Here is a 27,368-nt window from a genome sequence, read left to right on the forward strand (position 1 = left end):
TGCAGCAGGGTTCTTGAAGTTATGCCATTGCAGGTTCCTGGCGGGCCTGTTTCCCAACACGTCATGGACACACAAGATGCAATGGGGTGGCCTGATGGACACTTTATGTAACTCTTTCTGGCTTTTCTGAAATGGACATGGGTTTTCCTTGGTTTTGAGTGGCGATATTTTGGCAGTCAGACTTGGCCTAGACCACACTTGATGCATGTCAACACCCTGGTGTGACTCCTCAAGCATCTCATGGCCTTTTCATATCTGGTTGTACATATCCTTGGTTTTTTTTTTTTTAATGTTTTTATTTATTTTTGAGAGACAGAGGCAGCATGAGCAGGGGAGGGTCAGAGAGAGAGGGAGACACAGAATCTGAAGACAGGCTCCAGGCTCTGAGCTGTCCACACAGAGTCCGACGTGGGATTTGAACCCACGAACCGTGAGATCATGACCTGAGCCAAAGTCGGATGCTTAACTGACTGAGCCACCCAGACGCCTCTTTTTGAGAGGATGTTTGGAAGGATTTGGTTGTGTTCCTTATATTTGAGAAACAATTAAATGCAGCTGCCCTTTTTCTTAAAATTGATGTGCCTGTTTTGTTCATAAGTAATCACTTTGCACTTGGGCCAAAAAATAACACTTCTAATTGCCCCCTGCCTCATAATGTCCTGCACTGTGAATGGAACCGGTAATCTCGTGGTGAAAAAATGGGTATAGCTCACTACTTGCAAATGAGCAGGGACCTCTGCTAAACTGTCATACTCCCACATTCCTTCCTTGACATTAAACAGGTTACAAGCCCTGCGACCCTCAGGTGATCCGAGACCGCGTGGCCCACATGGAGTTCTGTTACCAAGAACTCTGCCAGCTGGCGGCTGAACGCCGGGCCCGACTGGAAGAGTCCCGTCGCCTCTGGAAGTTCTTCTGGGAGATGGCAGAAGAGGAGGGCTGGATACGAGAGAAGGAGAAGATCCTGTCCTCTGACGATTATGGGAAGGACCTGACCAGCGTCATGCGCTTGCTCAGCAAGCACCGGGCGTTCGAGGATGAGATGAGTGGCCGCAGTGGCCACTTTGAGCAGGCCATCAAAGAAGGTGAGGACATGATTGCAGAGGAGCACTTTGGGTCAGAGAAGATCCGAGAGCGGATCCTTTACATCCGGGAGCAGTGGGCCAACCTGGAGCAGCTCTCAGCCATCCGGAAGAAGCGCCTGGAAGAGGCCTCGCTGCTACACCAGTTCCAGGCAGATGCCGACGACATCGACGCGTGGATGCTGGACATCCTCAAGATCGTCTCCAGCAACGACGTGGGCCACGACGAGTACTCCACGCAGTCTCTGGTCAAGAAACACAAGGACGTGGCAGAGGAGATCGCCAACTACAGGCCCACCATCGACGCGCTGCACGAGCAGGCCAGGGCCCTCCCCCAGGAGCACGCCGAGTCTCCAGATGTGAGGGGCCGGCTGTCGGGCATCGAGGAACGGTACAAGGAGGTGGCAGAGCTGACGCGGCTGAGGAAGCAGGCGCTGCAGGACACCCTGGCCTTGTACAAGATGTTCAGCGAGGCTGATGCCTGCGAGCTCTGGATCGACGAGAAGGAGCAATGGCTCAACAACATGCAGATCCCAGAAAAGCTGGAAGACCTGGAAGTCATCCAGCACAGGTGAGTACGAGAGCCGCTGGCAGCGCTGCGGCCACCGCCCACCCGCCCCTCATCTCCACCTGTGACCAGGGTGGTGACCTACCCTGTTCACTTGCCTTTCCAGATTTGAGAGCCTTGAGCCCGAAATGAACAACCAGGCTTCCCGGGTCGCCGTGGTGAACCAGATCGCACGACAGCTCATGCACAGCGGCCACCCAAGTGAGAAAGAGATCAAAGCCCAGCAGGACAAACTCAACACGAGGTAAGCATGCAGCCAGCGGTGTGCGGGGCCAGGGAGGGCGAGATCATTTGCCGAGCCTTGCTGTCAAGAGTTTCCACAAAGGTTCCCTGGTATTGTGGCACTGATGTCACAGCATTGGCATCTGCCTTTCACCATCCCCTAGTTTTGCAAGAAGTGTCTTTTGGGGTGAAGTCATGCAAGGCAGCCTGGCCCCTGCCAATCCCCACACCAGAAGTTAGGGTGTTAGTGTGAGGCCTATGCCCAGCATGCAGCACCATGGCATCAAGGGGGCACCTCTAATGTCCCTTTTAATCTTTCTGGGACAGGGTTTTAGCATGTTTTAGACCTAATTGTCCAGTGAAAGTCCTGATTATCAAGTTAGACCTTCGTCCCCTTGTCATCTTTCTGTGGCATAAACACATTTGAGTAGGTTGTGGTGGCCTAGGCTTTGAAGGTTACTGTATGGTATTAGGTTTAGAAAATTTTCATTAGGTGCAGTTCAGAGACGAGTAAAATGCATATGGCAGAAATGCAGTTACAGAAAAGTAACTCTTTGGGGGAGAGATATGCTCTCAGTACTCACATTGGAGCTCTTTGAACAAGTGCCTCTTAATGACAACTTTTTCCAGGTTATATTATGTTCCTGAGCCGTTTTGATGATATGTGGTGTCCATATACAGAGTGAGATGATTGTCCTAAAAGCATGTATTCCTGGAAGAGATGGAGAGAGAAAATGACAGTTCTGCCCTTTGCAGATAATATCCATGTCCGGCCGTGGTCTGTCACCCTGTCTCTTAACATGGCTCTCTCTCCCATGGCCTTGCACTCACAGGTGGAGTCAGTTCCGAGAGCTGGTCGACAGGAAGAAGGATGCTCTTCTCTCTGCCCTGAGCATACAGAACTACCACCTTGAGTGCAATGAAACCAAATCCTGGATTCGAGAGAAGACCAAGGTCATTGAGTCCACCCAGGACCTGGGCAACGACCTGGCCGGCGTCATGGCCCTGCAGCGCAAGCTGACTGGCATGGAGCGGGACCTGGTGGCCATCGAGGCGAAGCTGAGCGACCTGCAGAAAGAGGCCGAGAAGCTCGAGTCCGAGCACCCCGACCAGGCTCAGGCCATCCTGTCTCGGCTGGCCGAGATCAGCGACGTGTGGGAGGAGATGAAGACGACTCTGAAAAACCGTGAGGCCTCCCTGGGAGAGGCCAGCAAGCTGCAGCAGTTCCTGCGGGACCTGGATGACTTCCAGTCCTGGCTTTCCCGGACCCAGACGGCCATCGCCTCTGAGGACATGCCCAATACCCTGACTGAGGCGGAGAAGCTCCTCACGCAGCATGAGAACATCAAAAACGAGATCGACAACTACGAGGAGGACTACCAGAAGATGAGGGACATGGGCGAGATGGTCACCCAGGGACAGACCGACGCCCAGTACATGTTTCTGCGGCAGCGGCTACAGGCCCTGGACACCGGGTGGAACGAGCTGCACAAAATGTGGGAGAACAGGCAGAATCTCCTCTCCCAGTCACATGCCTACCAGCAGTTCCTTAGGGACACAAAGCAGGCCGAGGCCTTCCTTAACAACCAGGTACCTCTCCTCACTGCCTTTGCTTCCTTCCTCGTAGAGCAGGCCACTGCTTCAAAGCGCCCTGTGTGGAGGCAGAAGGGTATGTGAGAGACTGCTTTCCCCCTGACTTCCAAGGTGTTGAAAGCCATCGCAGTGCAGGGGGTGGGAGCCGCAGGTCCCTGGGGGAGCCCCTCACCCGCAGAGTCCTGTTCTGTTTCTGCTGTTCCCGAGGCTCTTTTAGGTTCATAGTATGTCCTCATGGCATTGCGTTAATTGGCGATATTCTGTGAGAGACCTATCCAGTTTGACAATTTGGGAGGTGCAGTGAGGGGTTCTTTTGGTTTGATTGGTTTTTTTATTTGTTTGTTTTGTTTTATTTGCTTGAGTTTCTTTCTTTTCTTTTCTTTTTTTTTTTTTTTTTTTTTTTTTTTTTTTTTTTTTTTTTTTTTTTTTTTTTTTTTTTTTTTTTTTTTTTTTTTTTTTTTTTTTTTGGTGGGGCGTAAGTGGTTCTGTCTTCCTTGCTCAAGTGGAAGAGTCAAGGACCTTGAGTCAGAAACTTGAGAAAGAAAATAGCTGAAGACGGTGGCCAAAATCAGGGTTATTGATCTCTCTTTTTAAGAGAGAGTTTGAAGAGTACGTTGCTACTGCCTTCATGAGCACAAGGGAGGACCCTGGTGGCTGATGCACAAACCTTTGCTTACTGTCCTCACTTTAGGGAAAATTTAGCACTTTGAACCACTTAGAGAAACTTAGTTCCTTATGGTATCCCACTAGGTGTTTTCCTCTCCCAACTTCTTGTTCTCTCTGATTCAGTAGATTATTTTATTTAAGAGTACTGAAGCAAGAATAACGAAGACTGTTACATAGAAACTCAGGATATAGGAAACAGTGCTTTCGTTATTTTGAAAATGAGGTGTATTTCATAATATCTCATTCTGCTGTGATTTTGGTTTTCTCTCTTTAAAAAAGGAGTATGTTTTGGCCCATACCGAGATGCCTACCACCTTGGAAGGAGCAGAAGCAGCTATTAAAAAACAAGAGGATTTCATGACCACCATGGACGCCAATGAGGAGAAGATCAATGCTGTTGTGGAGACAGGCCGGAGGCTGGTGAGCGATGGAAACATCAACTCGGATCGCATCCAGGAGAAGGTGGACTCCATTGATGACAGGTACAGTGTCCCTAGGTTCCTGAGGGAGTCTGGCACCCTGGGACTCTCTAGCCTCTGAATCACTGGCCAGATGTCCTTGGGACTGTGGGTTTAAATCTCCCAGTGGGTGAAGTATGGGTGACTGGCAATTTGACCTACCTATCAGAAAATCTGCTTGCCTCAGAGAAAATCCATGAGCAGTTGCATGGCTGCCTGGAAATGTGGTTCTCATGGTCAGGCGTATACAGGAGTCCACAAAAGAAAGAAGCCATTTGAAGCCAAACTAATACTAAATTGAAGATTTATAAGAGTCATTGTGATGCCAAGTAGCAGTTGGATACTAGCCATTCCCTTAGAGAGTTGATGTATAGACCATCACCTAGTGGGACTCTGAGAGCCACATTTCTCCAGCTAAGCCCATGTTCCCCATGTTCTCCTTCATCCACACAAGATTCCTCCGAAGCCTTTCCAGAAGGAGTAGGGAGGAAGGTGAGGTTTCCTTGTCCTGCAGTACCTGGCAGAGCCACAAAGGAATGTTATCAGGCCCTTCTCAGAAAACTGGCTTGGATAATACCTTAATAGGACTTTTTCATGATGTGAGAAAATAGGATTTTTTTATGATGCCTTTTCTGCCAAGGCATCTCCAAGATTGGATGCTTTTCTTTTATCTTTATTTATTTGTTTACTCATTTATTTGCAGTTCTGAAAGAATTTCCCACCTGACTAAAGGCCAGTGTGCTCTACTTGTGCCTTAATTCTCACCCTGCCTTGGTGGTTACTAAAGTGGGAGGTCAGGACAGATCAAGATCTGAATGCACCAGCACAGGCTGGTTCTCATCTGGCCTGTCTGCCTCCTAGCCTCTGTTCCAACCCGTCTTCTGTGGTCCCAGTTTGGGCTAGATTCTTAAGGGTTCATTATGAAACTGAGGTCATCAAGAAACAAGCTCTTCCTCAAGGCCTCTTTTCTGACTTTCAAGTGCATTGAACAGGAAGAACTTCTTGCTTAGAGCATTTCCTTGCTTACCATGTCCAAAAGGGTCTCCTGGGGCCCTGGGCTAGATTAACTTTTTATCATAGGACCTGAAAGGGGAGATTACTCCCTCCCCATAAAGATTCAGCTCTTGGCTTTAGCACTTCTAGTCTATTTTTTTCACTGATTCAGAGCCTCGACCATATATTCTGAGGGTGCCACTGTTGAATAGGGTATGGCGTATATGAATTATAATTTTGTATCTGTTGCTTTTCAAACAGCTACAAAAAAGGGGGGGAAATAAATCCCTCCACAAAACCCTTGAGTGAGTGTGAAAAACAGAGATTAAACCAGGTATTCTTAACTGAGAGAAAAAAAATTTCCTTTTTTCCTGATGTTAAGTCTTCAGTTATTTTGTAAATATAATACCTCATGTTTGTCTATATCAGATGCACACAGCTGGTTTCCTGCAGGCGGGTTTGGCCGTTAGGGACACGTGCTTCCAGGCAGACATGCAGCCACTTTGCAGTTTCCTGCGTGTATTTATATGTCCCCTGGTGCCGCAGCTGTGAGGGGTTGATGGAAGCTGGTGACATCAAGAATGGAGACTCTTGCATATGGGAGAACTTTTCATCAGCCCTCAGTTGTGGTTTAACCTTCGTTTTGCCCTTGATTTGGAGCCTGAGCTCCCGGAGTTCCAAAGCCTTCTTAGGATTTTTGTCTTGAGGAAGAATGGAGGGGCACCTGAGTGGCTCAATTGATTAAGCATCTGACTCTTAATCTCAGCTCAGGGTCATGAGTTCAAGTCCCCTGTTGGGTTCCACATGGGGCGAGGAGCCTACTTAAAAAAAAAAAAAAGGATAAGAAATGGAAAATCCTATCCATAAACATAAGAAAGATGGGAGAGAGAGGAGGCTTTCCATTGATCTGCCCTCGGAAGGTCTTCGCTGTCCTCAGCTGATGTTAAATGAATTCTGGTTTCACTTTAATATCCCCGGAGGCCTCAAGATCAGAAACTGACCCCCGAGGATTCTTTTCTGTTATCAGAATACACAAATACGTGAATTCCAGGTGCTCTGGGGGCACAAGCTAAATATAAATATCTAAACCTTCAGGTCTCACCCCCTGTCCAGAAACTTTGTGAGGCTCTTGTGAAGCAATTTTCATAAAATGCAAAATCATTATACTGTGCTTATGTTCTGGAAATCTTGTCAGTTATCACTGAGTTTGTTGAAAAAGTACCAGAACAAAGATACTGGCTCTTCACAAATGTGGGTGGGGTACAAGTGACCCTGAAAGTGCTCAGGCCTTGGTGGAAAGTAGCCTGCTGTCCAAGCCCACCCCAGGGGTGCGACTGTGTGAGCTTCCTGACTTGAAGAAAGTACCAGAAACATTGCAGTACTCGGAGAGCAAGGAAACAGGATCCAGCTTCATAAAGCCAAACCCTGTCTCACATGGGAAAAGAAGCTTACGTGTTACCCATCTGTTTTACTCAGGCACCTGTGGTTCTTTATAAGAACCAGAGTTAGACCTAGCATCTGTCTCAGAGGATGAAGGAGCTTCTGAGTCATATTATAGGGATAGGAGGTGAGATGGAAACAAAGCAAGAGATTTAATCTTGCCCCAAACAAAGAGTACCCTTAGAACTATGGGAAACTATGGCCAAGTTTTAGATGGTCCTTCCCTATAATTAAATGGATGATCCAACCTTGAAAGGTCTTCTCTGAATGCCATTGGTTACCACTGGTGAGCAGTGAAGCCACACTGATTTCTCTCGAGCGTTCTCTGAGTCGGCAACCATGTCCACTGCCCGTGTAGCTGTTTTTCACAATGTGGAGTGTATCCCTCTAAAGCCATCATCCTGCCCTTTCTTAGATCTGTGTCGTTTGGACACGGAGCCCTAAGGCACCATTTGGCATTTCCCTTCTCCCTTGTCCCTCTAGAAGAGAAAGACTGGCCAGACAGAAGTGACTTGAATATGTGAGGTACATTCAGGATTCTGTCTGGTTGTTTCTGTCTTGGTGAGTCTTCTCAGTGTTTGAACTTATTTTTATTTCCACTGTTGCCTTGAGCTTCAAGGATGCATGTCCTGCTACAGCTGCCAGTTTCCTCCTTGCTTTCTGAGCACTGGGATGAGACGCTGTGAAAGGGATTGGGATCCTCTTATTTAAGACCTCTGACTAAAGGCTGGACCTCCTGGGTTTTGTGCTGATTCTAACTCAAATTGCCTTCCTCCTGAAGATTGGCTTTATATTCTTGAAACTCCCTACAAATAGTGACTGGAATTTGAGGTTCAGAAACTGAAAAAACTTTTTTTGGACATTCCTTCCCTACCCAGGTTTTTAGACACTTAATTCTTCTAGCCCAAATACACTAAGAGTCTTCAAATAATTTTTAAAAAAATTTTTGATACATGAGAAAGGATATCAATGCAGTTAAGAGAATGTGGCCTTTAGTTTTTGTTGTTATGAAAGCAACAGCATGTTAAAAATGTTGGGGGAGAAGCTACAACCATGAATCTCACCCCTAGTTCATGTCGTTTTAGTTTCTGCTTTCTAATCTGTGCCACTGAACACGCAGTATTTAAGAAGTATTTTTCTATTTCTGCACTTGACCTAAGTGATTAAACATACTAAGATCCCTGTTTCTGAAGCTATAAAACCCCTTACAACTAAAGAAAAAAGAGAAAGTCATTCAGTGTACCTAGTGTATGCCTGGCATTGTTATTTCCTCTCACACCATTTTAGCTGTCCTGGAGGAGCCAAGAGTACTTCCTTCTGCTCCCCAGGCGCATGGTAGTGGCAGTGTTGCCACAGTCCCTTGTTCTACCAGCACTCACTGGGAGCCTGTATGACCCACGGCGTGGCTGTATGATCTTTCTTGTCCCTGAGGAGGGTTCTTAAAAGTCAGTCAGCAGCTAGTGCTCCTTGAGCTGCTCTTTCTGGGCATTGTAGAGAATCAGGTCGTGGTTTTCCTCCCTCCGGGGAATGAGGAGCGTACCAGAGAGACCTTCCCTAGGCAAATGCCGCAGGGGAGGACTTTGAGAATCAGAATGAAAACCTAGCGTCCTCCTCTGCCCCAGTTAATGTTTTTTCTGAGGCTGGCTGGCTGGCTTAGGTTCCTCAGGAATATCGGGGAAGCCATATTAGAGTGACACTGCTTGATTCTCAGTGTGCTGTGGCTCTCCCCTGTTGCCGCAGAACTGTGGCAAGGCCTTCCTTCCCTTGGCACTCCCAGCATTCACATAGCTGTTCTTCACCGTCTTTGGTGAGCCTAAGCCACTGGGCGCATGAAGGAAGTGTGCTGCCAAGTTCTGGCACCTCAGCAGTGTGTGCGAACAAGCCCTGTGGGCAGCGCTCAGGCTGGGTGGGGAGTGGGCACCCTCTTTCCCTTGTTCACATAGTTCAGCAGCTCCTAACAGTTTGGCTTAAGATTTTTTGCTTTAGCTGCATTAAACCTTGGTTACCCTTACCTATTAATAAAGTGGGATTTAGTAGGTAGATGATTTCACAGGTCTCAAAAGTTTCATTCTTGGTGAATTGTCCTTTGGAGGGAGTTTTTTCTCAAGATGGGAGAATATTTATATAGGAGACATTAATTTAAAACGGTGTATGGTTGTCTGTATTTTCTTAGCCCAGTTTCTTGGAGGTAAGATTCAGATTCTCCTGTAGTGCCCCAGATGGAGACCTGTACACAGTGCATGCTCAGATTTCCCCCCCAGAACCAGATTAGAAAGCACTGGATTTATACAGCTCATTCAACAGCATCGTCTACATGTTTTGTGGCTTGGACAGGTATTTTGGTCTCTCATTCTGTTGCATACCGCTGATTAGGAGGATGCTAAATTTTCTCGTTTATCTTGCCTTTTTGACACAATGAAAACTGTACAGGCCTACTCCTGTCGTTATATATAGAAACCCAGAGAAGACATTGAGTTGTAAAATCAGTATTTCAAGATTCTTTGTCTCATTTCTTAAGTTATTTTTATTATAATTATAAACAGACATAGGAAGAATCGTGAGGCAGCCAGCGAGCTTCTGATGCGATTAAAGGACAACCGGGATCTTCAGAAATTCCTGCAAGATTGTCAGGAGGTATGTCTCCCTTCAGCCCCTCCCTTTCTTGCTTCTAAGGAGATCCAGAGCACTTGGCAGAAGAGGCCTTGAATTATAAAATTAATTGAGGCCCAGAAATTCATTATTTCCAGCTGGGACAGTGTGGCAGTTTTGGTCAGTTCTCCAGCCTGCAAGCTACCATTTAGAGTAACTAGATTCTTATAATCTAGAATAATCCAGAACTCTGCTTTTCATGACAGTGGACCCTAGCCACACATGGGGCTATTTTGTTTTAAATTAATCAGACTTAAGTAGAAATCAGGGTGTAGTTTTCTATCAAAGTAGCTGTGTTTTAAGTGTTCAGTAGGCAGCTGTGACTAGCAGCGAACATGTTGGACAGTGCAGATCTAGAACACTTCAGTTGTCGAAGGCAGTGATAGCCTAGGATGCTCTGTATTCTAGACACATCTATTGCCATGTTCTAACTATTTAAAGTAATGTACACTTAGTGGTGTGGCAGGAAAGAACTAAGGGATACTGGAACTGGCTATCCAGGTAAGAGGCGGTTTAAAAAATACAGACTGAGTTTCTTACTCACTGAAGACTTTGAAATATCCATGTTTCGGGTTCCTTGAATACATGTCTAACATACAAGAGCAGCACTCCTGATTTGAAACTTCTGCGTTTCAACATGTGGTACTAATCTGATGATTCTCATACCAGTTCATGCTCCCCTGATATGTGCACAAACAAACTTGGAAAACTAAAGTTAGACAGAAAAATGCAGTTTCTCTGCAAGCTAGGTGGACAAAAGCATCTGGCTGCTGTCACATGTGTGAGTTCATGAGCATGTTGCATTTTTCTGTCTGCCAGAGAATAACAGTGAGATTCCATCCTCTCTGGTTTATTAGGTTAAATCCTCTGCGAGACAGGAATGGGATGAGGAATATCCAAGTAAAGCTTTATGGGCCTTGGGGGAAGGGTATTGGAGGGTGTGGGGACAGGATCGGGTCGTGTGCAAAGAAAGTGACTGAAATCATCACAACACCTTGCATGCAAATGTGTGTCTGTGTGCTGGAAGAAGTACAGCCCTAATAGCAGTCGTGTTAGATCGTATGTGACAGAAGTGATCCTTCACATCCATTCAGCTCTGTTCCCTTACTGTGAATCTTGCAATATGCTCCAGCAGCTAAAGCCCCTAAACCATGTAGCTTAGGGTCTTGTCAGCTTTCCGTGCCACTCTGATGAATGTAGGTCTCTGGGGGTTTGCCTGGGGCAAAGACAGGCAGAAGACAGGAGCGCCTCTTCAAGCGGCACCCAAGCATTAATAACCCATTTGGATAGAATGCTTATTTAAAGAGGTATTTGTGTCCCCGGACAGGACGTAGAGGAGGGTAATGGGACCTGAAGTTAGCTGTACAGGCTGCATCTTGTGCCACAGTGAATATCAAGTGACTTTTATGCATGGGAGGGGTCAGGAGATATGTGCAGCCTGGGCTGTGCCTTCCACACATTGGAGGTCCCTGTATTGCCCCTTGATGGTTCCCTTGTAGTGCCAGCAGTGACTCATTTTAACCTCAGCCCATACACAGGGAAGGAGGAGCCAGTAGGAGTCCATACTCTTGCTTACAGGGCAGGTTTAATGAGATGAACCTCAGCATGGTGAAACCTAGGCTACATTTGGAAAATAGAATGCCGGAAAATGAGCAGGTGAAGAGACCAAAGGGACCCTTGAGAGAAACCCATTTGGAGTTTCCCTGTTTTCCATTTACACACATGGATTCATAAGTAGAAACATGGGGAAAGTAAGTGGGTAAAATGGTAGTCCTTCCCAGTAGAATCACAGGAAATAGTCTTACTAGGTCATGAGAGCTCTGTTAGCACTTGTTCCAAATTAGTACCCTTGGTTATAAGGAGTTCACTCCTTAACATGCACCAGTGACTGCTGGGCATGCCTCAAGGGCTTAGTCCTGCTGGGATTTCCCCCTTAAAATGTGCAGAAAGGTGTTGGCTGGGTTCTTACATCCTGGGAATGATGTGCAGGTCTCTTTGTGATTGCTCTGCCGAGTCTTCCTTGTTTAGCCTTCTCTCCTTGAACCTCATTAAAAGTTCTTACAACTTGGGGTGCCTGGGTGGCTCAGTCGGTTGATCATCTGACTCTTGATTTCAATTTAGGTCATGATCTGATGTTTCATGAGATTGAGCCTCTCATTGGGCTGTGTGCTGACAGCTAGGAACCTGCTTGGAATTCTCTGTCTCCTTCTCTGTGCTCCTTCCATGCTCACATGCATGCTCTCATTCATTCATTCTCTCTCTCTCAATAAACATTAAAAAAATACAACTAGGGGTACCTAGGTGGCTCAGTCTGTTGATCATCTGACTCTGGATTTTGATTCAGGTCATGATACCAGGGTCTTGGGATTGAGCCCCACATTAGGCTCTGGGCTAAGCATGGAGCTTGCTTAAGACTCTCTCTTTCTCTCTCCTCGTCTCCTCCTCCTGCGTGCACCTCTCTCAAAAAAAAAATAAAAAGTTAGTATAACCATAGATACTGGGAGGCACCATCTCTCCCACATCAGCATGTACAGTGTCTATGTAGTAACAGAACTTGGGGCAGGTTGGGGGGCTCCAAAACTCTCGATGTAGAAATGCAGGCAAAGCATTAGTATGTAATAGTTTTCTTTGGCTGTGAGCTCTGCATCATTCAGCCTCATTAAAATACATACCTTTTAAGCCAGGATCTTTGAGAATGGAGTTTGTGTGTGGAGCGGCTTTGCATTTGAAAATCTACCTACTATGCTTCTAGAAATTTACAGAGCACCAAAAGGTCAGATTTAGTACCATTGCTGGCTACTGGTATCATCCAAAGTGTAGGGAATCCAAATTGCCCATGTCACAGTCCCTTCCTCCTGGGTGCCTTGGCTGAGGGGAGCAGGCAGGGGTTGGGAGATCTGCCTTGGTTGCCACTCCCGTTAACCACTGCCTGGATGGGGAAATTTATTGCAGGGGCTTCACTTTTTCCAGTGTACATGGGGATATAAAGACCATCATAGTTTTTGTAGTATTATTTTGATGTGAATTCCTAGAAAATGATTTAGAAGTTACTGCTTTTCTGTTGTATTCCCTCATATCCTAGCTCCTGTTTTCAGAAATGGATATGTGTTTTAGGAGGGCAGTATAACCAGACTTGTGTAGTATGGGGGATGGCAAGTTCTGTTGCCTTGCTTTGCTTTGAAAAGCTTGATTCAGTGATCAAAGCGTTTTTCCTATCCTTTTCAATCTGCGCAGTGTTCTTTTCTGCAGAGAATGAGTATATTCTTAAATGACCTTTGTAAATGCCCACAGATAATAACTGCACTTCTGATTCCAGAATGCTGATGAAGGGCTGATGAACTAGCAAGTTCCATAGATCCATTTTATTGTGCTGTATCGCATGATGCTTTATCTGTAGGATGATGTGTTCAGCAAAGAGCAGATTTGTTTATAAGCCTCTGATTTTTATGTGGCTTTTTTTTTTAAATCTCTGTGGGTAGGTGGTTATGAATAGTGAAAATATGTGAATGTCCTTTGCACTTTGGATAAATACTTCCTATTGTGTATAATCTCTGTGTGTGTGGAACACAGGGAAAGTTTTACCATTTGGTTTCCTTTTAACCTCTTTCCCCCCTTGGACTGAATGGCCATAGTATTTCAGGTTACACCAACTCAGGTAGCTGGAAAATAGGTAATTCTTTTAAAGTAGGAAATTTAGTGTCTCTGTTGTTTAACCAGTATGTGGTTCTAGCTTACAAAGGGCTTTATGAGACTTACTGGTTCTTTACCTGAAGAAAGAAGGACAACCAAGATCTCACTACCTTTTGCTTTCTACCTCCACCCCCTTCTGCACAGTGGGTGAATATGCTGAGAAAGTAGAGATGGTACCTGAGAGTTCACCCACATTCGGAGCACAGGGGTGCTCCTGTGACCTATGTCACCCTCCTTGACATTGTTTCTAAAGTACAGACTTTCTATTTTTTACACACATTTGTGGGGAAGCCTTTCCCAGCAGCAGCCCCGGGTATGAGTGAATGAATGGCCTTGGAAATGTTGATCCTGTAAATGTTCTTTTGGTTTTCTATGCCTTGGAGATTGGCATAGAAATCTCTAAACCTTGGAGATTGGACCATGAGGGGTTTGGGGTGCAAATTCGTTTTGGGAATGACTGGTATAAGAAGTGGGCTTCTCATGGTGGTACGGAGAAGGGACATGGTCCCTGAAAACTTTCGCTTCTGCTTCAGGCTGATCCTGAGTCCTTTGTATATCTTTCTCTTGGGCAAACAAAAAGCTCTTCCTCGGGTTGGTGCTGTGTATGGGGTAGGAATTAGGACCTGGCATGGCCAGCTGCGGGCAGGCAGTAAGAAGCCAGGCAAACTGGGATGAAAGCCAGCAAGAGAAGTGTGTCCAGGGCCTCGCGTTGGGCCGACTCCCACCCCGAGCCTCGTGAGAGAACTCCCTTAGATCTGTCAGCGGCTGGCAGGCTTTGTGATGCTTTGCAGAGTTCAGATCCAAGTAGACATGTTGGGTCTCAAAATCAAATTCTTGGTCTGAATGAAAGGCTTTTTAGAGAATTAGGGGCTATAGAAAAAAAAGGTGAAGGTGACTCGAACTTGAAGGAAACTTTAAGGAGGGCATCATTGTTGCCTTACTCCTACAGTGAGCCAAATTATTTATGCTTTTTTGGCAGTCCCATAGATATGCTGTGAAGGGAGGGGAGGGATCAAAGTGGTGGTTTTGTGTTCGGTCTTTTTTTATATATAATAGAAAGAACTAAAAGAGTAAAAAGATTACCGGATAGAGTAAAAGACAGTTAATCATGATTAACACGGTATAGCTGGCACAAGTATTTGGAAGAGAAAGAAGATTGTGACTTGGACTGGTTAGGGCAGAATTTTAAACACAAGCCTTGAGGGAAAAGTCTGGTGGTGTGTACCAAACACTTCGAAGGCTGGCTCAGATAGCTTTTGTACCTATGGGTTTAACGTTAGCTACGTCAGAGCAAGGCTCAGGTACATCTCCCGTACAATGGAGATAACCTGTCATGACAGGTCAGAGTTGTAAAGTAAATATTTGGTTGTCTGTTGACCTGGAAACGTGCAGTATGCATAGTGAAACATAACACAACTCTTTCCGGGCAGAAAAAAGGCTGATGTCTGTGATCACAATCTCTAAAACCTTTCCGATTTTGTTTTTTCTAGTTATCTCTTTGGATCAATGAAAAGATGCTTACCGCCCAGGACATGTCTTATGATGAAGCCAGAAATCTGCACAGTAAATGGTTAAAACATCAAGCATTTATGGCAGAACTTGCATCCAATAAAGAATGGCTTGACAAAATTGAGAAGGTAAGTTAAAATGCTGGATGAAACTCCCATTTATGTGGTGCAGCCATGACAAGAAAATGAACCAGGCAAGAAACAAGCTCTTTAACACTTTCTGCTACATTTTTGAGTCCCGTCTGATCTCATCCGGAAGTCCCCCTGCCACAAGCGGGGCCTCTCCCACTAACCAAATGCCAACTTTAACCCGGTAGAAGGGAGAACAGCAGAAACACGAGCAAGTGTGGGGCAAAATGCTTGATTTGTCTTCAGTGAGTACTAGTTGTTCCATGTCTGTTTCTCACCTGCTGCAGATGATGAGCGGTGAGCCCCCTGGACAGAGTCCCCACTGTCTTGATCATACCATGTGTCCCGGACAATGACAGAGACTGATGCTTTGCACAGAATTTAGAAATCCTACGTATTTTAAGTTTTCCTGATTTTTCTCATGTGACCAGGCACTATGATAACTTAGAAAGTATTATCTTGGCACAGGGAGATTCTCTGCAGCATAACTGAACATGAAGGTGAAGTTTCTCTTCCCAGCTTCTTTTCCTCAGACTTTTTTTTATTGTTTCAGACTCTTAATGGGGGAATGGAAGTCACAAGTCGTTATTAGCATTTCCCATTGCCCCTGTTGAATTTCATCATGCGGCAGTCACTTCTTGCACTCTCTGGAAAGCTATGTAGCGTACATAGACTAGGCCCTTGTCCATCTTACTAAGCCATAACCATATGGGAATGAGTAAGTGAATCACAGATGAAATATCTTAGGGTTGTTTCTCACAGTGACCTTTGTTCTTAGCAAACTGTATTGATGTTTTCCAGGAAGGAATGCAGCTCATTTCAGAAAAGCCTGAGACGGAAGCTGTGGTGAAAGAAAAACTCACTGGTTTACATAACATGTGGGAAGTCCTCGAGTCTACCACCCAGACCAAGGCCCAGCGACTCTTTGATGCAAACAAGGCTGAACTTTTTACCCAGAGCTGTGCAGATCTGGACAAATGGTTGCACGGCCTGGAGAGTCAGATTCAGTCTGATGACTATGGCAAAGACCTGACCAGCGTCAACATCCTGCTTAAAAAGCAACAGGTGGGGCGCCTGGGTGGCTCAGTCAGTTAAGCATCTGACTTCGGCTCAGGTCATGATCTCACAGTTAGTGGGTTTGAGCCCCACATCGGGCTCTGTGCTGACAGCTACCTCAGAGCCTGGAGCCTGCTTCAGATTCTGTATCTCCCTCTCTCTCTGACCCTCCCCTGTTCACGCTGTCTCTCTCTCAAAAATAGATAAAACATTAGGACAAAAAAAACAACAGGCAAATGGGCCAGGCAGCCATATACTTGGGCCTTTTTCTGTTTGCTAGGATCCTTATAGCCCTAACTCACCCACTGTGTTCTCAACCACCTGCCTTTTGTGTGAAGGGGTTTTAACCCAGCAAAATGTTTGTCCTGACAGCATCATGGGACATTTCCAGAATCAACTGGGAAGACATATATTAGTAGAAGTATTGGGTGTCTATGCATGACAGTGCTTTTTTTTTTTATTGTCCTCATCTTAGTTGATGGATAGTATCACCATTTAGCAGTTGAAAAAATATGCATTTCATTCAGTTCTGCGGCTTACACAAGAGAAAAAAATCCTGTTCGCACACTTTGCTGCATAACATCTAGTGGGTATGTGTCAGTTGTCTGAGTTGTTCAGGTACTTTTTAGATAATAAGTTTTATGTATGTACTTGTTTTTTGGTCATCATGGTAGAGCATTCTAACAGCGAATGCATTTACTTCATACTGGCGAGAAAACAGCTTCTTGGAAGTTGAGGAAAAGCAAGTTGGTGGCAGAAGCTTCCAGTGGCTTCCCTGGCTGGCTTTGCCGTGTGTGGCGAGTCCCTGGCCCAGCAGTGGTGCTCTGAACCAGTCAGTGTGGAGGCGCCTTGCCGAGGGCTGAGGCCTGCGTCTTCAGAGCGATCCTCACCCTTCCTTCACTAAGTGATGCAGTCACTTGGCTACAGTATTATGCATTAAGGAGTTCTCTTACGGGTGGTTGTTACTCATGGCTGTTTACTTCCCTACCTAAGAAAGGAGCTTGTTTGTTCCCAGATGGGACTCCCTGTTTTTCAACTGTCAGTATATGGTATTCCCAGTGTGTCGTTCCGAGTGAGGCTCTTCCACTTTCACTTTGATTCATTTTCCTCAGGTAGATAAGCAATTAGTATGTTTTCACCTGCTGATCCAGTATTTAAGAAAAAGAATAATCAGCCTTCTGATGGAAGAAATTGAGAGAAGATGATGATATTACCTATTCTTTTTGCCTAGAAGAACTGGAACCTTAAAACATTACTTTTTCCTGATGGTTAAATGGGTTTCCAGCATCAGTACAGATTCTGAACAAGCAGATGAAGACTGTCCTTTCCCCATAAGTAATTCTTGTTTCTCTTGTCATTTGCCTTCTGAGTTCCTGGATAAACTTGAGTGTTGTTCTGGAGTTTAAAAATCCTGGGAAGGGATTAATTGATCATTTGATAGATGTTAAGAATCCTTTCTTGGGCTCTCCGTTACATAAATTCATAATCAGTCTTCCATTTTGGCCAGTGCTCAAAACAAACATTTTATAGGACTGTGGGCTGTGTGTGTTTCCCTTGTGTCTGGTGTGACAGTTGATCTGTTTGCTGTCCTCAGATGCTGGAGAACCAGATGGAGGTGCGGAAGAAGGAGATCGAGGAGCTCCAGAGCCAGGCCCAGGCCCTGAGTCAGGAGGGGAAGAGCACCGATGAGGTGGACAGCAAGCGCCTCACTGTGCAGACCAAGTTCATGGAACTGCTTGAGCCCTTGAATGAAAGAAAGCATAATCTGTTGGCCTCTAAAGAGATCCATCAGTTCAACAGGGATGTGGAGGATGAAATTGTAAGTAGACGCAAGGGGCTTTTCCATAAACTTTCTCACCTCCTGCCTTAAGCAGGACAGTCTAACTTCTTTGTTAGACTCACTTTGGGGTGCCAGAGCCCATGCTTTTATATATTCACACAAAATGCAACTCCATTGTTCTCTTTGACTTTCCAAAGATGTTCTAAGGTTTTATGACCCCTAGAATAGTAGTTTTAAAAATAAATTAAGGGTGAGGAGTCACAGCAACAAAAAGTGAGGACCCAGAATGAGTCCAGCAGCGAAGATGAAGTAAGGTCTGAAAGACTCACCCTTGCCTTGCCCTGGGCACGAAGGGCAGGCTCCTCAGGCAGCCCTTCCCAGTGGGATCGAACACACTTTCCCTCTCAAGCTGGCCTCCCTGCTAATCTCGGTTGCACTTTTGTTTGCATCGAGTATTCGTTCTTTTTGAGTGGTCCTAACCACCTAAATTTATAATTCTTTCCAGTTGTGGGTTGGAGAGAGGATGCCTTTGGCAACTTCCACAGATCATGGCCACAACCTCCAGACTGTGCAGCTGTTAATAAAGAAAAATCAGGTAAGCATTTCTGCTTGGGCTAGCTCAGTGTGATAAATAATTGCTCCAAATTACAGAACAGAGAATGTGAGAGCTTTGAAGGTGCACTGTTTCCCCTTGGCCCTCGTGAAACAGCCTACCATTGTGACTCAGCAAGCCTTTTTTGTGTGTTCTCTGTTCCCACAGACCCTCCAGAAAGAAATCCAGGGGCACCAGCCTCGCATTGATGACATCTTTGAGAGGAGCCAAAACATTGTCACCGACAGCAGCAGCCTCAATGCAGAGGCCATCCGGCGGAGGCTCGCAGACCTCAAGGAGCTGTGGGGTCTTCTCATCGAGGAGACCGAGAAGCGCCACAGGCGGCTTGAGGAGGCGCACCGGGCCCAGCAGTACTACTTCGATGCTGCTGAAGCCGAGGCCTGGATGAGCGAGCAGGAGCTGTACATGATGTCTGAGGAGAAGGCCAAGGTGAGACACATGTCCAGCATTGCCCTGACATCCTCTGACTCAGACCCCAACCTTGTTTTCTGCCATGGCTGTGTCTTTGTGAAACATTGCATTGTTGCCTTCAAGTGTCACGGGCAGGGGGCAGAGTGTGGTGCATTAAGGTGGCTGGAATCTGGCTATTTCCCCTGGACACAGAATCTTCTTGTCGGAGTCCTGGCATGTCATTAAGGCTATTTCTCTTTTCTTTTTCTCCTTTTTTCTTCTTACTCTTTTTAATATATATTGCCAGAGTCCTTTTTGCTCTCTTTAATTAATAGAATTACCTACACTTTACAAAATGCTTTTGAGACACTTTGAAAATTTTTAAGTTTCCAGGATGTGGTCATCTACATAGGTGTCAGACTGTGAGGAGTCTCAGCCAGCCAGGATATACTTGGTTTCCTGGGCTTTACCCTATACCTCAGAGGAGTGTCACTCATTCTCTATGATCCTCGTGTTCCTCTTTCACAGGGCCCTCCCACGTGCACACAGTCCAGTCCATATTGATGCTCCTGATGGTTTTGTTCTTTCTGATGATTCTTCACCCATGATGCAGTTAGCTGGTCTTGCCATAAGGTGGTATCAGGTCAAAGAGGGCAACTGTGGTTGTGACCTCCCCTGTCTTCACAGGATGAGCAGAGCGCCGTGTCCATGTTGAAGAAGCACCAGATTCTGGAACAAGCCGTGGAGGACTATGCAGAGACCGTGCATCAGCTCTCTAAGACCAGCCGGGCCCTGGTGGCTGACAGCCATCCGGAAAGGTGAGTACTGTTTTGTCAAGATGGACTGGCCTGTCGGTTCCTCCTAGTGAGGGTCCCTTATTCTGACCCAGTGCCAAAGGAAATGGATGACAGCATTGAGTAGCTGGTGATGTAGATCTTTGGGAAGCATTTTAAAAATAAACCCAGTAGGTCTGTGCTGAATGAGAAAGGTGATCAGTTGCATTAGGAAATTGCTCTCGTTGGTTAAATATCTCTTGTGAGCCAGGCCCTCTTGAAAAATTACTGGTGCCATGAATCAAAACTACAGATTGATTTGCATAGATACAAGTTATCAAAACCTACCTTGGAGTTGGAAGTCATCCAGTTTAGGAAAGTGATGATGAGTTTGAGGAGGAGTGGCCAACAAGAATGCACAGACCAGTAAAATAATAGGACTCCCACAACAAGCGGGATGATACCGCTTCCTCGGTCTTACATACAAGTCCTTCAAGCACCTTGAGAATTAAAGAAGGTGTGTGTGTGGTATTTCCCCAATTTTATACTATGTTCACAGGCTGACTTCAATAGCCATTATTTTAGGCTTATTATGTAACTGCCTTTTATGACTAAGGAAAAGAATCGGTTTTGTGTGATAACTAAGGCAAGTTAAAGATGCAGTCAGTGATGTCTGTGTTGGTGTAGGAGGTCCTTCATGTATTCATGATAGGAGTCCCAGGAAAGCAGCCTTCCTAGTATGTAGAGACCAGCATCAAGAAGTCCTTATCTCTTTGATTTCCTGTTATAAGACAGTCATTCTGGGGGGAAGCTGGTAGGAGGGGATGCAGTACTCCCCGGACCCGCTTGACAGGGAGAGCATACACCCCGGAGAAGGTGGAGGGATGTGCCAGACAGGGTCACCCTATATCCTTTGGCAGCATGGTTCTTGTGAGAGGAAAATGGCTCCTGGGTTTTGCATTAACTTCTAATGTCAAAGGAAACCCTGACTTAACTGCCAGCAGTGCAGAGAGTTAGTTAGGGTTTCTCCTCCCCACCACCTCCCTTCATCATCACAGTAAGGATGGCTGTCAGTCTAATTATTACGCTTTGTTTATGTGCTGGCTCTTCATTACTCGAGGTCAAATTTCAGAGTTTTATTTTTTAGGCCAAATAGGTGAATCAGAATTTTCCTTTGAGAAGTTTTATGTCAGATACTTTCTTGGCTTTTCCCTCCCACTTGTTTTCTCCCTGAAGAAAATCTAGCATTTATTGTCCTTTTTCTGCTTCCTTTTCCCACCCCCCTTTCCAGTGAGCGCATCAGCATGCGGCAGTCCAAAGTGGACAAGCTGTATGCAGGTCTCAAAGACCTGGCTGAAGAGCGGAGGGGCAAGCTGGATGAGAGGCATAGGCTCTTCCAGCTCAACCGTGAGGTGGATGACCTGGAGCAGTGGATCGCTGAGAGGGAGGTGGTCGCAGGGTCGCACGAGTTGGGGCAGGACTACGAGCACGTCACGGCAAGTACCCTGGGCAGGGCAAGGGTGGCCGTGCAGGGAGCGGTGGGCAGGGGCGCTTGCTTGACTCCTTATCTGTGAGTACATCTGACACCCTGGACTCAGATCAGAGGTCACAGGGTTTAGTTCCAGCTCGGCTTTTTATCTCCAGGCAACTTTGACTTAGCTTGTTTAACCTCTCCGTGCCCTTTTCTCCAGTAGTGAAAGGAAATGGGACCAGGGCCTTGCTCTGCGGCAGTGAGCAGGAAGGAAACCTGATTGAGTTTTTAGAGCTAAGACCTGTGACATCAGACATCATGCGTATTACTTGTCTCTTTCCAAAGGATGTTCATGTGACCAAGAAATGAAACGTTCACAGTAGTCTCACCGATTTTCTTTGCACTTGTCCCCATTTCAGATGTTACAAGAACGATTCCGGGAATTTGCCCGAGACACAGGGAACATTGGACAGGAGCGTGTGGACACAGTCAATCACATGGCAGATGAGCTCATCAACTCTGGTCATTCAGATGCCGCCACCATCGCCGAGTGGAAGGATGGGCTCAACGAAGCTTGGGCTGACCTTTTGGAGCTCATAGACACGAGAACACAGATTCTCGCCGCCTCCTATGAACTGCACAAGTTTTACCATGATGCCAAGGAGATCTTTGGGCGCATACAGGACAAACACAAGAAACTCCCAGAGGAGCTTGGGAGAGATCAGAACACAGTGGAGACCTTACAGAGAATGCACACCACGTTTGAGCATGACATCCAGGCTCTGGGCACTCAGGTGGGTAGGGGAGTTGCCCAGAGGTGGTAGGGAACATCTTTATGCATCACTGAGCATCTCTCTCCCTTCCTTGGCTCTTCAAAACATGACTCAAAGAATTCCCTAAATTAAACACACACACATCTATATACACATTGCTGTAATGCTCCATTTGGGAGAACTTCTCAGTCTATAAAATTCTGTTTGCCGCATGTGCAGACATCATTAAGTGAATATCCCTACGATTAAAATAAACAAACCAGATGCACCTGCAAGCATTTGCAATTAACCTTCTCAACAAGAATGTGTATTATGTTAGCATATTCACCTAGAATAATTTCCAAAACAATACCTTATTACTTTCTATCCACCGGGGTCAGTTATATGTCTGGAAAGGGGGAAAACAATAGTCTAATGTTTTAATATGCCTGGTCTCCCCACTCCCCCAGTCTGAAATGCCTAATACAAAGACTTTCTTTAAAAGATGTTTGACAGAGTAGTAACAGTATTGCAGTAAGAACTTGTAGTATAATAATGCTTTAGTTCACCCTCTAATCTCTGCACAGTTTCTTGTTTAGTCTTATGACTTTTAGATGAAAAATAAATTGTATCTTGTTCTCCTAAACTTCATGGTCTACAGAAGCAGCCAGTCCTATTAAAGATACCAGCCTGCAGTAGATAGGGGTTTTGTTTTTGTCTGTTAGGAGTACATTGGTAATCTAGGGCAGGCATTGGCTAACTTCTTTCGTAGAAGCGCAAATGGTAAATATTTTCAGCCTTATGGGACGCATGGTCCCTGTTGGAAATACTTAGCTTGGCCATTGTAGCATAGTCTGCTCTAGACAATATGAAAATAAAGGAACATGAGTCTTATTTCTGAAAATACATGGCCCAGATTTGACTGTGGGCTGTCTCCTCCTATCCAGTGCCATCATCCTTACCATTCTTTGTTCTGCTTTGGGGTTTTTTTCTCTGGAGAGACCACCTTTACCTATCTACTACCTTTACCTTTACCTACCTACTACCTACTAGAAACTGATAGATAAACTCCCTGCAGATTAAGTGATTTCAGCCATCCACCAAGGAGGTAGAAGATTTCAAGGAAATATTTGAAAAGAGGTACATGGAGTGGCTGAGTGTCTGCATGAAGCAGAATTTAGGAGGGTACACCCTGTACCTTAAGGTTTCCAACCTTTCCTTCAGAGCTGGAGGACTCCCCAGCTCTGTGACAACTTGTCAGCTTCACATTAAGAGGCTTTCACTACATATGAGGTACTGGAGTGAGCACCATGTGAATGAGTGAGGATCCATAAGGATACAGTCTTCATGTGTGCTTGGAGTAAGGCCCCTGGTGAGGGGCAGACGCCAGTTTGAATTTGTTTTTGCTGATCTGTATCACTGCAAGTTTAATTTACCTCTCTAGGCTTCCATTCCTAATGCTTTGAGGATTGAGACATTTGCAAAAGATACGCCCCAGTGAGAGCTCTGTAAGTGTTCTCTGACTGGGAGAACCTCTGAGATGCCTAGAGGCAGAGCTTAGAACACACCTTATCAAGAGGAGGTCTTTCCCCTGCACCTATAAAAATCACTTCGTTTTAGAACTTCAGCAGACTCCAGAATGATGGAGTTGCTCTCTTATTTTCCTTATTAAACCCCTTTACCTTGTGAGACTCAGATTGATGAGGGCGCCATCTCATCTTGAGGGTGGGCAGGAGTCCACTCCTTTGAGTCTTGAGAGTCTCCACCTCACCTACTGCTGGATGAGGCCATTGCAGTTCTAATAGCATGCATGCCCCTTCTGCGGATACTGACCCAATCCAGTTTATGGGAACGAAATCAGAATAGAGGGAAGGCACTTGGTGCAGGCCCCCAGAAGCCATTGGCATTTCCTTCCTGGCCTTTACCTCTCATGCCCGCCCGCTCTTCATTCTGCCCTGGAGCTATAGGACATTTGCACGCAGTAATGGTCTTCAGTGTCTTCTCCAAGCAGTGGTTCATTTGTGTGGGAATTTTCACTTTTGCTATCCCTCCTTCACTTTGTATTTTGTTTGCTTGGTTGATTTTGGATTGTTTTGTTTTGTTTTGTTTTGTTTGAGAACAAATTAAAAACAACCAGAGGCACAGGAAAAGATTTTGGGGTTTTGTTTGGGTTTTTTCTTATAATTTCTCAGAAACCTTCTCATTGTAGTGTGAATTATACCTGAGCCATAATTGTAGATTTCCAGGAGTTGGGATATGGAAATTAGATCACCATGGAAAACAAACTTCATTGATTCTTCTTTGCATCTCTTGTAGAAATTTTGTTTCCTTACCTATCACCACCTAAAGTCCTTTTTTATGGTTGGTGTCTGTGTCTTCCTCCCTGAAAGCCCCAGTGTTGTCTACCCCTACCCCTTTTCTCCCCACATACATCCCCCGGTGATATTTATCAGCATACTCCCCTGACAGACCTCTAAAGGCTCCTGTAGTCCTGGAAGACAGTTGTCTGCGAACTTTGATCACATAGCCTCAGTAAATAAAGATTGCGTTTATATTCTTTATTATAATTAGATCTTTAATTAGATGTTGTATGCAGTACGGCATTACTATATGTAAGAGAAAGAAATCTACCTTCTCCCTTCCACTCTCCAAAAAAAGAAGGTGAATAAAAGCTGATCCTTATTTATTTATTTTGAGAGAGAGGGAGAGAGTGTGAGCAGGTTAGGTGCAAAGAGAAAGAGGGAGAGAGAGAATCCTGAGCAGGCTCCATGGTGTCAGCACAGAGCCTAGTGTGGCTTGATCTCACAAACTGTGAGATCATGGCCTGAGCCAGAATCAAGAGTCAGGTGCTTAGCCCACTGAGCCCCAGGCACTCCAGCATCGGTCAGTTTTTTGAGCTATGTTAGATTCTTTATTTTTGTTTTTCAAGTTGAGTGGTTGTGGTCCCATGTGAGCACTCTTGCAGATAATTTATACATTCTTTTCATGAGCAACATCACATTATGGAAAACTTGTTTTCAAAGCAAGTTCTTCATGGCAGTTCCTCCTCATGATAAAAATATCGTCTGTACACTGCAGGAACAGATTTCATGTTAATTTTTTGACTATATTTGCATATGTACCTTGTGCTTCCTATACTGTCTTTATATCCCAAGCTACCTCCAGGAGACCTAACCAAGGTGTCCTGCCTGGAGACAGTTCTGTAGCATTTCACTCCTCTCACTATTCATGTGAACGCAATTATCCAGTTCCATACATTTATAGTGAACTTGATTTTTCCAATGTGGGTGAATCTGTGAACCTGTTGGGGTCCTGCAGGGACCCTGATTTGGCTTGGTGGTCCTATTAGTGTGCAGGCAGAACAGCATGTGGTGTGTATGAAGGGAGTGGTTGGGTGATGGAGAGAAGGCTTACTTGTCTGATCTGGCTCGTCTCCCTTGTGGCTTTGCAGGTCAGGCAGCTGCAGGAGGATGCGGCCCGTCTACAGGCGGCCTACGCGGGTGACAAGGCTGACGACATCCAGAAGCGGGAGAACGAGGTCCTGGAAGCCTGGAAGGCCCTGCTGGACGCCTGTGAGGGCCGCAGGGTGCGGCTGGTGGACACGGGGGACAAGTTCCGCTTCTTCAGCATGGTGCGCGACCTCATGCTGTGGATGGAGGATGTCATCCGGCAGATTGAAGCCCAGGAGAAGCCTAGGTAACCCTTGCAGCCTCCTGGGTGGGAGGAGATCCGGCTTCCTGACCCCGGGTGATTCCTCGAGAGGTCTTCTTGGGAGAGCCAGGGACCTCTGCAGAGAGCTTCGAGGCCAGAGCAGGGGTGGTGGCAGTTTGGGACCGCTTCCGTTGCTTTAGCACAGGGCACAGTGTTTTCAAGCCCTCTGTGTGTCCCTGTCCCCGAGCTCCACACTCATGCTGCCCTCCTGCTCTGTCTGGGCCTCATGCTTCAGGCAGCCACATGCCTTGGGCATGACTGGCTCTACTTCATCATTGGAATGAGATGGCTTTTTTGAGTTTTGTGTCTGTCAGATTAAAAACCACTGTATCTTTTTTCATACATGATACAAAAACTGTCTCTTATCCTCACCATCTGTTTAAATGGCATCTTGAGATGATTATTTAATATTTGTTCAGGATCTTCTTTTTAGTCATGTTTGATGCAAGCCAGTGAAGAGAAGCTAAAAGATGAAGAGGCAGTTACATGCACAACTCCATCCAGTCCACCCCTCCCAGTCCCATCCCCTGCTGTAATGGAGAAGAAATATTCTTCTCACTGTATATATAAAAAGCAGTGGTAGTTCCCAGATCAGGACTTTAGGTTTTTATCCATGAGACGTTCTCACAGCTCTGCAGTTGTTGATTTATAAGCCGGTTCCAGCTCTGTGTGCCTCCTTGTGTCTCTGAATAAGAAGAGGATATCCACTGCTCTGAACATGTCCTGAACCTCTGGCACTAACCCATTAGGGTGCAAAAGTTGGAACAGAAAGCCAGTGGTTTTTTGGCACCTGCCTGGAAACCATTTTGAATTGTTCAGCTGCTCACACCTACAGAAATGAGAGAAACCTTATTCTAAATGTTAGGTTTTATCGCCGGTCCCAAATTACACTGTCATCATGCTTTTGCTCCACTGACCCAGCCTAAGCTCAGACTGTAAGTCAGACCTGAAGGGGATATTGTGCTGTTGAACAGTTTCCTTCAAATTGATTACATATTTTGAAACCTACACATTTATTTGGAAAACTTGATCTCCTAAAGGAGGTATTATTTGTCTATTTTTAGGGATGTATCATCTGTTGAACTATTAATGAATAATCATCAAGGTATCAAAGCTGAAATCGATGCTCGTAATGACAGTTTTACAACTTGCATTGAACTTGGGAAATCCCTGCTGGCGAGAAAGCACTATGCATCTGAGGAGGTAGGACAGCTCTTTGCTTTAGGGCCTGGAGTGAGTGCAGCTGGTGTTAAGACATGAGATGACCTTATTTTGTGAGTGTGTATATATGTGTATATGCATGTACACACACACACACACAGAAATATATACATATGTGGATATACACATGTGCTTACGTGTATTTTGAACTTCTGTGCTGCTCTCCTGTGTGTGTGTGGAATAGTTACACCAGAAGACACTTGGCCCAGAGCCAGTGAGTCTGGCACAGAAGACAGTTTCTCAGGGGCCCAGGTTGGAGTTCTATCCTCTGTCACCTCCTCCATCAGTACTCACCCTGGGTGCCACTCCTTATCTGTCACTGTGTCCTACATCAGCTTGCTCTGGTGGAGGGTTGCTGATTCCAGTTAGAATGATGGTAAATACAGGGGTAAAAGAGGAGTCGGCATGTGTCGCCCTCTTGATGAAAGGATAGGATGTTCTCTCAAAGAGGTTAGGGCTTTGCGTGTCTCATTGTCCCCCTCTTCCTGAGTGTGTTTGCCCTATGGAACCCCGGAATCTGGAGAGAGCTCATGCATTCTTGGCCCCCTCATGATAGCAGCTTTGGGTGAAGCCCAGCCTTTGTCTCAGTCCCTTCTGGAAGGC

At 45.7% G+C, this 27,368-nt stretch overlaps 1 protein-coding gene across 5 annotated transcripts in view; it reads left to right on the forward strand.

Annotated features, from left to right (window-relative positions):
• SPTBN1 (spectrin beta, non-erythrocytic 1) overlaps positions 1-27,368 on the forward strand; it is a 196,822-nt gene that overhangs the window by 150,863 nt on the left and 18,591 nt on the right. For all 5 annotated transcript variants that reach the window (XM_029937358.1, XM_029937359.1, XM_029937361.1 and 2 more), the window contains 15 exons: positions 783-1,653; positions 1,757-1,894; positions 2,706-3,462; positions 4,411-4,613; positions 9,566-9,656; positions 14,852-14,998; positions 15,800-16,063; positions 17,649-17,873; positions 18,340-18,429; positions 18,595-18,876; positions 19,525-19,655; positions 20,902-21,106; positions 21,501-21,875; positions 25,285-25,529; positions 26,609-26,747. In XM_029937358.1, coding sequence (XP_029793218.1) covers positions 783-1,653; positions 1,757-1,894; positions 2,706-3,462; positions 4,411-4,613; positions 9,566-9,656; positions 14,852-14,998; positions 15,800-16,063; positions 17,649-17,873; positions 18,340-18,429; positions 18,595-18,876; positions 19,525-19,655; positions 20,902-21,106; positions 21,501-21,875; positions 25,285-25,529; positions 26,609-26,747 — 4,163 coding nt within the window. The remainder of the gene's footprint in view (positions 1-782; positions 1,654-1,756; positions 1,895-2,705; positions 3,463-4,410; positions 4,614-9,565; positions 9,657-14,851; positions 14,999-15,799; positions 16,064-17,648; positions 17,874-18,339; positions 18,430-18,594; positions 18,877-19,524; positions 19,656-20,901; positions 21,107-21,500; positions 21,876-25,284; positions 25,530-26,608; positions 26,748-27,368) is intronic.

The sequence above is a fragment of the Suricata suricatta genome, chromosome 4 (assembly GCF_006229205.1).
Source record: "Suricata suricatta isolate VVHF042 chromosome 4, meerkat_22Aug2017_6uvM2_HiC, whole genome shotgun sequence".
In the NCBI taxonomy this organism is placed as follows: Eukaryota; Metazoa; Chordata; class Mammalia; order Carnivora; family Herpestidae; genus Suricata; species Suricata suricatta.